Here is an 11,069-nt window from a genome sequence, read left to right on the forward strand (position 1 = left end):
ATTATTGTAGAGTTTTTATCTTACAAAGTTAAATGAGCTGAGGGCCACTGCTAGCACTGTCATCTCATTGGAGGGCCAATTTAGTGTTCAAGTAGTCCAAAAAAAGCAGACAAGAAAACACCCACAAATATTTCTGCAAATGTTGGGTTTTGTTTGTTGGCTTTTTAAATTTCAAATATTTTACCAAATAAACACATTGTTCCTCTCTTTCTGGACAGACACGTGGCAGCACTGCTGCTATTATTTTGTTCATATTTAACAAAACACAAATGCAGTGTACACATTAGCGTTCGACTCTCTCACTGAGCTAACACAGCCAATCCCTCAGCACGACTGTACTCTCTGCTCCTGTTGCCTTCATATTAAATCATTCTTAGAACTTAACACTGCACTCAACAACAAACAAATCCTCCCTAACAAAACAACTTCCAGGTCAAATTACATTATATAGTAACGGTCACGTGAGCCGCAAGTGGCCCCCAGGCCACGAGTTTGAGACACTGTAAAGGACCTTGAGGGGACTGTTATTGTGCTTTGACACAATATAAATAAAACTGAATTGAAACTGAATTAAAATTATGGTACACTGAATTTTACCTTTAAGAATTTTGAAACTACCCACCATTTTTAACAAAAGCACAGGATTTTTGTTCTCTTAACAAACGCAAGTGTCAGTGTGTGTGGAAAAACTCAACAATTTCAGCTGTAGTTTCAAATAAAAGTTTAATTATATCAATAAAAGCAATATTACACAGTAATAGGCTTTTTATGACCAGATAAAACCACATTCACCTGTATCAACAGGAAATATAGCCTGAATTTACACAATATCTGAGATAATATTGCATCTTTGACTAAAACTCCCTAAACCTTTAAAAGGTACTCTCATTTTCACTTCATCGGAAACAGAAAGAGATTATCTAAACTACATGCAGTGGATTGAAAATGAACAGATTCCAGTGTTTTCAAACCTTCAGTAAATCTAAATACATAATCCATCTGTCACATTTACAGTAAATGACTTTATAGAAACAGACAAAGTCGGAGCATTTTATACAAGATTTCACTACACAGGCCCAAAAGGAATAATCTATAACTTCTGTATAAACATTTAATTTAAAAAATACCCCACGGCATCCCATTAATCCTGATTGGAATTTGCATAGATTGCACAAACAAAACAACACAGTATTAATCAATACAGCACAAAGGACTTGAATTGATTCCCTGCAGCTATTTAATCAGAGTGGCCGGCCATGCGCGTCATGCCTGAGTCAACAGCATGCTAGAAAAAACAAGTAGCAGCCCACACAAAGCCACATTCATCCCGTAAACGCAATTTCAGTGCAATTATACAATTTTAAAAATGCTTTCCAGAACTAAAGAGACAGAAAGAAAAATCAACCAAAGCTCTTGACCAGAAGCCGCTTTCCCGTCAGCTGCCCTCATTTCTTCTGGCAGTAGTGTTTGTAGTTACTGCAGGCCTTCTGCATGTCCGTTAAGAACCCTGGAACCCCTTTCTGTTTTGAAAAAACACACGCAAAGAGCATCTCTATCAGCGAGCGTCATTCACACATGTGCCAAGAAGACCCACCTAGGAGTGGCAAGCATTGACGTCAGCCTGCAACACATCTGTGAACCATAACGATGGGAAAGCATGAAGGCAGGCAGAGGGACGGAGCTCTCTCGGGCCCGCGAGTGAACTCTTTAACGCCCTCTTTAAAGCTCTCATCACAGATCAGTTTAAGCAGGTCAACTATGAACACGTGTGCATTTCAGGGGTTGTGAGGCGCTGGTGCAAACTGACGCCTTAAACACTGCGAGACTTTGAACGCCCCTTTAAACAAGAGCTAATAAATCAGAACGCGTTTCAAATGATGAAGAGTGATGCACAGATGTTTTGGTGTATGTTAACCACACAGAGCACAGAAGAGGAAGACGTATCTGTTGAGGATGTAGTCTTACATTCATGTGTCAGCCTTTTATAAAAGATATAGATTTACCCCAGTGAGAATTATGTTTTGCAGTTGACCCATCTCTTTAATGGACAATCATCTAGTTTAGAGTTTTTCATGCAAAGTTCTAAATGTGTTTGTTTCCATGCACTGCAGTAAGCCGACACAATAGACTCACCTTCGCTGCCCAGTTCACCAGCCAGGTGGGAATATTTCCGCCAGGATTGTCAAAGTAATTCATGAAAACTGAAACACAAGCAGGCGGTTCAATCTTTACACAATTTCTGCAACCAAGCCTTCCATTCTGAAAAGTGAAGCTAATGCAGCACGTTTTCAAACCTGCATTCTTTCTAATGGCCAGCAGGGGGCGACTGTCCTTGTTCAAAAGAGGAATAATTACATAGAAGTCTATGAGAAAATGAGTCTACTTCTCACTTGATTTGCAACTTCAGTAGACACTTTTCAGAAGCGTTTATAAATTCAATCACTCATTTAAAGATTTATTTAATAACTTATTATGTTCATCTAGTAAATTATGGTCCCATTTACAGTAAAACAGATGATAAAGCAGGGCATTCTTTAGCCACCGACGAATCTACGAGCATATATGTTATTCAGTTTCAGTGAACGGCTCAAATGATGGGCCATTTGTTTAATTTAAACTGCAAATGTATTCACATAAACCTGGAATCTTTCTGTTAAAAAAAACACATTTATTTACATGAACATAATTATATAACTGCAATTGTTTAAAATTATCTTATTGTGTTACGTTTAGTTCCACCAGCTCCGTCACTCTCCAGGGAAACGCTCTGCTTGTAGTCTTTGACCCGAAGCACGCCGCTCTTTTCTGGACACGGTGTCTCCGGGGAGCTTTTGGCAAGGATCACCCAGATCTTCCTGCCGTCCATATCCAGGTCTTTCCGCTCCCTCACATAAACATACTTAGGTTTAAGCTGTTAGGGAACATGACATGCTGAGAAAAGCATTCACAGCCTTTTCCAAATCTATGCGAACTGAACGTATTAGTGCGGATCAGAAGGATACGTCTCTGTTTGACAGCGGGAACGGGTATTTCACTTCCCAGTAGATGGCTGACTGTCCATCAAAGTCCTTCTCATATAGCTCTGAATAAGAAAAATGACACAATCATTCAGTGAGCTATAGAAGCACATAAATATCAGCTGAAATACATGATATACTTGGAAAAGAGAAGAACAACCACCCCCAACTATACTAACCATTACATTTTAATGTCTTATGAGGAAAAAATGGCCAAGGAAATGAATATTTTCAAGGAATATACTTGAAATACTGCAATAACCACTTCATCTTTACAGAAAACTACTTGCAACACTAGCAGGTTGTATTTGTACAAGTTGTGGTTTGCATACTGCACAAGACAGACTGCATGGAAGAGAAAGAGCGCTTTAGATTCAATGAAAGGATAATAAAGGAAATCTTTGGGTTTTATTCTCTCCTTCACTTTAATATTTTTCACTATACTAGAACAATTTGCATCTGTTTAAGACACTACAGCTAATACACTAGAGATTTACCTTTAAAGTTTTCCTGCTGATTGATCATTATCTTTAGTTTATTCTCCACTTTTTTTACTCTTATGTAATCTTGCTTTATATTAACACACCCAAAATCAGGAAACTAGTTGCCAGTCGGTTGTAAAGTGGCATCATGGGTAGGGCTGCCACGATTAGTCGACTAGTCACGATTACGTCGACTATCAAAATCGTCGACGACTGATTTAATAGTCGACGCGTCGTTTGAAGCTTTGTAAGATCACAAAAGACGCAGGAATAAGTGGTAGGATTTAAGAGTGTAATAACGGACTGAAACAGAAGATGGCAGCACTGCATGTACAAGGATGCCAGCTGCCGTTAAACCCCGAAGAAGAAGAAGTAGCTCTGTCCCAGAATTCATAGCGCAGCCCAGCTCAGTTTCCAACAATGGCGGCAGCTAGTTAGTTTTAATATTGCTCTTATTATTCATTCTGGGTCACAAAATAAACGTTTAACATATTTTCAGGCGAGAATGTAGCTGTGTAAACCTCAAATATCTGCTCAGTTTATCAAGACACCACATACTTTCAAAAGCGCTCCGACGTTTTCGGAGACGTCTGTTACCCACTAGCTCGATAGCTAGCCGGGGGCTAGGCTCGCTAGAGCCCGTGAGAACACCGGACTCCACGCAAATCGTTTTCAAACCCACCGCAGTCTTTCGCTACTCAGGTTAAACATACATAAGTCACTTAGATAACTTACAAATGTTATTGTTTGGCTTTTTTCAGTATTTTATTTGTTCCTGAGTAAATCGGTTCGGCTGAGATTAAAGTTATAGTTTTTACACAGCTGAATAAACGTCAAGCAGACAACCGATTATCAGAAGTGTGAGATGCTGGGGAATTTACTCCGGTGTCCTGTTATATTTTAGATAGCAAGGAGTTTATTAAACTTCACTGAAACAACCTGCAGATTTCATTAAAATTTAATAAACTACCATCTTGTCTTTATTTTTAGTTAGCACATACCTTAAACACTTAAAGCTTTAAGCTAATGATAGTTATATAAGAGCAGATGCCTGCTGGTGCAATAAGCTGTACACTGTATGTCCAATGGATGCATGATCTGATTAGTCGACTAATTGCAAAAATAATCGGTGACTAGTCGACTATCAAAATAATCGTTTGTGGCAGCCCTAATCATGGGTAATGTAGGCCCCTCTGATATCTGGATATTTTTAAGGAGAGACACTGAGAAGCTATCACCACAGAAAACAGAAAATGCTACTGAAATGAGCAGCTTTCAGCTAAAAGACTACAGCTACACCATGTTACCTGCTGGGTACTGTAGATGTGCATGAAAACAGGGACGAAAGAAAAGTGAAACTGTTATTTTAAAGCATTAATGAAGACTAAAAGATCTGAGAAGACACAGAGATAATAGAAAGACAGTAAATGTGGTGTGAACCCTGCCTTCCTGGGCTGTTTCTGTTTTTTTACCTTTCACATATCCATCCCAATCTTTTCGATACGTCAAGTCCATGTAGACATCTGCACACAACTCTGGAGTGCAGGTGGTGAGCACACCATAGACTTTGTACTCATAAAGTCCAGTTTCCTGCAAACAGCACATGAAAGTTCTCTCTTCCAACTGCAGGCCATATGATGCCACACCCACACTATGCAACTAAGCCCTGACCACACCACTCTGATTAGTGCCAGTCTACATTTCTCACGCCCAGTGAGGAACTGTGTAGATTCAAATTTTTTTTTTTCCTTTTAACATTGATTTTTCAATGTTTTACGCAAGAAAACTAAAGCAATACTTAGAATGAGAAATATATTAGGTACATTTATGTCTTCTAAGAGTAAAAGTCATACCAAATTCCATTATCTATAACGTGTACAAATTGAAGTGACTTATTTTAGATTTAAGATCGTTTAAAAAACATAGTTTTTTCTCAAAAAGTTTGTTTTTAAAGAAAAATGTTCAAAGAACCATTTCACTTATATCACTCAGCATGTTTTGAAGTAAACAGAGGTGACAATTCACACATAACCTTGAAGAAACATTTTCTATAACTGAGATTTTAAACTTTCATTGTTATTTATATTAGGCTTCCACTGACAATCTTGTTTTAAATCAACCAAAAAGCCCAACCTAGATATGTCAGGGATGTGCCGAATTGAAGGGTGGATCATTGCAGTTGCAAGAATGTCTTCAATGAGGTTAGTCAGGGTGTCTGTTTACGCCCCAAGGCAAGGCAACTATAAATCGACGTCTATCCGAATGGAGTTTGGTTGGACTGGTGCAGCAAGATTCTGAGTGGAGAAAAAACATACTCCCGCTCAGCTTCCGGCTTCTTCCCCATGCTAGCCGCTGCTGTTTATCTTTGCTGCTAATAAATTAAACTAAACTTATACTCAGCTTGATAACAGCTCAACGTTTTGACAGAGAAAATGTGGAAACATAAAACAGCGACAGTTCAGGCTCTGCAGCGCTCACCACATTCATTCAAACTGGCTCGCCGAGTCGCTTTTCCAGCAGCAGTTTGACTGGAGACTTCCTACCTTGTCATAGAGCCGGTAGATTTTCACTCCCATCGTCTCCACGAACAGCTCCCATCCTCCCTCCAGCTGCGGCTCGTCCAGCTCCTTCCACGCACTCTGGAACTCCTCATCCGTAAACCGCAGCGACATGATGGACTCTCACTGTGACACGCCGGCCAGCCCGCAGCCAAGCACCATACTTCCGCTCCCGGCCTTCAAAATAAAACACGCAGTGCAAACAGCAGCATTTCTGAGATAGGACGTACAGGATGTTTGGACATCACGCTTCTGTACAGATTTGACCTCTCCACACTTCTATTCAGAATGATATTTAATTAAGCTGCAAAATGAACGTGTATGACAGCAATTAAAAAAAATGCTGGTACTATTATGAATTTTCTAGTAATGTTAATCAACCACCGCAATAAAATGTAATTACATAATAAAACTAGCTAATATAGATTTCATAGGGATTTTATTTAATTTTTCAGTTTCAGTTTAACTCATAAAAGTATAGCAACAGTCTCAAGGCGCTTTATGTTCATGCTAGAGACCCTACGATAATACAGAGAACATCTCAAGAATCAAACAATCGACTATGAATAAGCACTTTGTGACAGTGGGAAGGGAAAACGCCCTTTTAACAGGAAGAAACCTCTGGCAGAACCAGGCTGCCATCTGGGATGGCCAGATTCAGATAGTGGATTCTGATAGTTTGATACTAGTTTCAGGACAAACTCTAATAATTAGCCATAATTATGATTTTTTTTTCTTTAATTGGTCAATATATAAAAATTTGTATGAGTCTGTTTAAGAAAAAAAGGCTAAAGGGCTAGGTTGGATAAGAAGAAAAAAGACCTGGACCCAGGTAAGAAGCAGAGAGGTAGAAAATGGATGGATGGATGGAAAAGCTCAGTATATAGGTGACTTATATATATGTATATGCATGTATATATTGTGTCTATTTCTTACTTAGTGTATTGTCTGTCTTTGTTACTGTTTATATTGCAGCACTGTAACCAAAATAATTTCCCCTAGGGATCTATAAAGTATTCTGATTCTGATTCTGATAGAAGTGAGGTACTGTTTATTGCAGGGGTGTTAGAATGTTTACTCCGCAGGCTACATATAGCCCAACCTGATGTTATCAGTGAACAGTCATAATGATAAAAGATTATGGAGTGATATGCCATTATTTCTCTTTCATTCATTTACATCGCTTACACAGTATGCCCTTTATCAGCTGATAAACTCAAGGCGTAACAAAACAAACAAAGCAAACCTTCGGACTTCAAAATAAAGGCAGGCAATCAACGCGTTTTATTTTGAAACACACCGCCGGATTCACCAGCTTTCCCCGATGGTTTCTATCTTCGCTCTGCAGTCAGAGGCGCATGAAACAGTCCCGCTAGAATGAGGATGGCAGTGCGGCTGGCAGCTCCTAACCTGACGACTCTACGGTGCGGCAGTTCTCATGAATGGGAGTCAGATTCCAGCCCGGAGAGTCCGCTGTGAGCTTCAACACTGAGCGAGAACAACCAACATTCACTTTTAATTAGATTATTCTGGTTAAATAATTCATCAGCTCATAGACAAGTCTCACTGTAGCAGAGGGACACTTTGCAAACTTTGCCACATGGAAAACGGCTCTGAGGTAACGAAGCTTTCTTCTTTATTTCCCACCTAAAACAGGCTTTCTGCACTAAATTTACTACACATTAAAAACATATATCGTTACCAGCTGAAGCCAGGCTGTGTTGCTGCTTTTAGCTATAGCTGAACTGGATTTGGTTATTTGCTAAGATTTTATAGATTTACTTTTAACTTTATAAATCCTCATTTTTTGTTACCCCAATAAACAAACTTTCATGTTTACCACAAAGAAAGCCTGCAAGAGTTAGTTTGGAGAGTTCCCCACTCTTCACATTTTCTTGTTGTTTAAAAGTCCTGTGGCTTCACAGCTTGCAGCTTTCCCCCCTCCAGTATCCTCCCTTCTTTAAATGGTCCACAGCCACAAACTACACTTAATTTCTTCAGTCTGTCCCATGCTGGTCATTATCATTGCAGCTGTGTATGAATAATAGATCAGTCACTTTACAGGAACTTTGTGTAATGCTGAACTAAAGGGCTGGGGTTTGACATTTATATGATTTATGTCCTCTATTTTTTTTTACTTTTAAGAGAAGACGACTCAAATCAAGAAAATATTTAATCATAAAAATATTAAACAAGATTCATAAATAAGAGTGGGGGGACATACTGGTTACAGTTACACTGCTTCTACCATGAGTAAATCATTTACAGTTATTCAAATTTATTAATTTTTTATATAAAACAAATTTTAAAAGCTTTTGTTTGAGGGAAAAAATAAGTTTCTTGACTTGAAGTAACAGAAATACACAGATCTGTGCTCTCTTTTCTGGTTGTTTTGTTTCAGTGTTTGTGGACAGTAAAGATTTTGACATGTGTGCTGATGTACACAGAAGTTTCTTCTTCATTTATGCAGTGACCCCGCTCTAAGGACTTTTAGATACTAAAATCCATACAGTGTGAGACATCAGATACCAGCAGATACCAAACGCAGCGTCTAAATTTAATGCTGGACATTAAATGGCTTTCTTCATCTTGATAAAGTTGTTTTCCTGGAGGAAAACAGGGAAGGTGATGAGATTTTATTATCTTGTGTTTTTCAGTGTCATTACACAGTTAAACCAAACGGGTTTCCACCCTGTTGGGAAGTAGTTTTGGTGGTAAAATGGTGCTGCTTCTGTATTATTTTGAAATAGTGAGCCCCAAAGTATTGGCTGCAGAAGACACAATCCTGGCTGTAGGTGTAGCACTGACCATTGGGCGAGGAAATTCTGCTCATGTTTAGAAACTTGATTAAATAATTTCAATTTCAAACATCTGGACTGATAAAGTCCCAGCAAGTCTTTTCTACCCACTTATTGTGACTCAGCTTTCCATGCAGCAGGCGTGTGTGTGGAGGCGGGGTGAGCGCTTGTGAAGATGTTTGTGATTTCGAAGCTCCTTGCATTTCACGGAGCAGTTTGTAATGTCATATCCTGCGCTCTCCAGGGAATGTCTCAGCTCGTGCTGGGACGAGTGGTCCGGCGTCATTCTCCTCTGACTGGGTCAGGAGGAGGCGGCTGGGATTGTGCAAAGAGGTTACATGGGTTTATTACAGCAGCATGTGGTCAGGAGAGGGGGGGGGGTTGTGAAATGTGTTGAATTATAATAAAAAGCATCTGCCAGAGTTTCTTTTGCTGTTTACAGTGTTGAGCAACACGTTTGAGCACTTTCACTGCTTCTTTCTCCACAGACTGGGAGATCCTGATCACAGGGAAAAGATCAATAACGAGGAACCATCTCTGGTCTGTTAATAGAAGACTGCTGGATCCTGAAATGCCAGAAGACGCTAGCAAGGAGGCCATGAGAACACCAGCGACACCAGAGAAGGCCAACAACGCTGAGCGCCCTGCTGTCGCCATGACAGCCCTAAACATCCCCCTAGTTAATGAAGTGCAGCTGACCGCAGCCACCGGCGGGGCAGAGCTCTCCTGCTATCGCTGCACGATCCCGTTTGGTGTGGTAGTGCTCATTGCAGGCATCGTGGTCACCGCGGTCGCTTACAGCTTTAATTCGCACGGCTCCACTATCTCCTATTTTGGCTTGGTGCTCCTCTCTGCAGGACTCTTGCTTTTAGCGTCCAGTGCCATCTGTTGGAAGGTGCGGCTGGAGAGGAAGAAGGAGAGGCGGCGGGAGAGCCAAACGGCCTTGGTTGCAAACCAGAGGAGCATTTTCACTTGAAGCAGCGGTTTAAACAACGCAGCTCCAGGTTTTCTGAGTCTGCAAAGGCCTGATCTCGACACGGTTTGATGAAGAACCAGCTGAAGGCAGATGTTGTCCAGAATGTTTCTTCAGTTTCCGACCTGTAAAAGCTCCGACTCTAAAGGCTCAGAATTCAAAGCTTTACAGACATTGTGAGGGATTTATTTGTCAAACAGACATGGAGCATCTGGTAAGCTGGGAACACAGCCAGAAGGAATGTATCACAATTAAGATGAATTACCACTGTGCGGAGTGGCGTAGAGGAAGTCTCCCATTAATCGGCTGTTGGATGTGCTGCCTTTGATTGCAGCGGAAAGGACTGTGGTTTGAAAAAGTCCAGAACAATGACTCTCGCCTCATTTGCTAGGCTTCAACTTGCAAATATCTGTTTAGAAAGTCTCATCTTGCAGGAAATGGGGAGAAATGACCTGCTTTTGAAGTATGGTACGTTATAATGGCTGAGAAGGACTATTAAATTTTGAATATGCATCCTCTTAAAGCACTTTGATCCTACATATTCATCATATTATGTAATACATTTCTTTAAAAAAAATAATGCAAAGATACATCCACATTTTATGTAGCAATACTTAATGTGGACAACTACATTTTTACTGTCTATAGCTCATATTGTGTAAAATTAAACTAGCAGCTTTGTTTTAGCGTAATCATTTGCATGTATTCATTGTTACCACATGATCATGATGTTTAATAAAATCATTTTATCAAGCATGTTGTTAGTGTCGCAACTGGACAGAATGAATTTAGTTTTGTCTCGTCTTGTTTTGTTGTATGTATTGAAAGGAAAGACTATATAAAAGATGGGTGTAGCCATGTCACCCATTGGTTTGAAATTTGAAGAGCTAACATAAGTGTTTTAGCTACGATGTTGGGTTTGTGGAGCCACGAGTGACCGTATTTAAACCAAAGGGGGAGTGCAGCGCTAGCAAAAATGGTTAGCTAGCTGCATCCAAAAATTCTGACTGCATCACAAATACAGACACACCTGCTAAATAAAAGATTAATGAAATACTAGCATTTCACCAAGTGAAAGTGGACCATAGACTTCTTGTCTAGTTCAGTGACTCAAATTAGCAGAGGAAATGCTTAGCAGACAGCTAGGCTATTAGCCACAGCACCTACATTTAAGCAAGTTATTTAAAAAATAAATATACCACCCACCATAAAGTTTTTATAAAGAGAGAAATCATCCATAA

General features: G+C 39.8%; 2 protein-coding genes across 3 annotated transcripts; one reads left to right on the top strand and one right to left on the bottom strand.

Annotated features, from left to right (window-relative positions):
• Positions 1 to 706: 706 nt before the first annotated feature.
• Positions 707 to 6,227, bottom strand: pctp (phosphatidylcholine transfer protein). The gene is made up of 6 exons (XM_084925115.1): positions 6,043 to 6,227; positions 4,972 to 5,089; positions 3,003 to 3,082; positions 2,728 to 2,899; positions 2,134 to 2,201; positions 707 to 1,520 (listed from the first exon to the last, which is right to left on the bottom strand). Exons 1-6 carry the CDS (start codon positions 6,169 to 6,171, stop codon positions 1,446 to 1,448), a joined length of 642 nt encoding a protein of 213 aa, XP_084781241.1. The 5' UTR covers positions 6,172 to 6,227; the 3' UTR covers positions 707 to 1,445.
• Positions 6,228 to 7,401: 1,174 nt separating this feature from the next.
• Positions 7,402 to 10,582, top strand: tmem100a (transmembrane protein 100a). Of its 2 annotated transcripts, none has more exons than XM_084925116.1 (2): positions 7,402 to 7,675; positions 9,344 to 10,582. In XM_084925116.1, the coding sequence occupies exon 2, from the start codon at positions 9,427 to 9,429 to the stop codon at positions 9,829 to 9,831; it is 405 nt and encodes a 134-aa protein (XP_084781242.1). In that variant the 5' UTR covers positions 7,402 to 7,675; positions 9,344 to 9,426; the 3' UTR covers positions 9,832 to 10,582. The 2 variants fall into 2 exon arrangements, with proteins under 2 accessions (XP_084781242.1, XP_084781243.1); XM_084925117.1 differs by lacking the exon at positions 7,402 to 7,675 and adding an exon at positions 7,696 to 9,188.
• The last annotated feature ends 487 nt before the right edge of the window (positions 10,583 to 11,069 follow it).

This window comes from Perissodus microlepis, chromosome 4 (assembly GCF_051167445.1).
Source record: "Perissodus microlepis isolate ML-2025 ecotype Zambia chromosome 4, ASM5116744v1, whole genome shotgun sequence".
Lineage (NCBI taxonomy): Eukaryota > Metazoa > Chordata > Actinopteri > Cichliformes > Cichlidae > Perissodus > Perissodus microlepis.

What these genes read in the sequence shown, in the direction of transcription:
- pctp (XM_084925115.1), bottom strand. Translation starts at nt 6,171, where the DNA reads ATGTCGCTGCGGTTTACGGATGAGGAGTTCCAGAGTGCGTGGAAGGAG. An exon ending in TCCCGCTGTCAAACAGAGAC is followed by an intron (nt 2,900 to 3,002) that starts GTATCCTTCTGA and finishes CTTAAACCTAAG; the next exon opens with TATGTTTATGTGAGGGAGCG. An exon ending in TGGTGAACTGGGCAGCGAAG is followed by an intron (nt 1,521 to 2,133) that starts GTGAGTCTATTG and finishes TTTTCAAAACAG; the next exon opens with AAAGGGGTTCCAGGGTTCTT.
- tmem100a (XM_084925116.1), top strand. Translation starts at nt 9,427, where the DNA reads ATGCCAGAAGACGCTAGCAAGGAGGCCATGAGAACACCAGCGACACCA.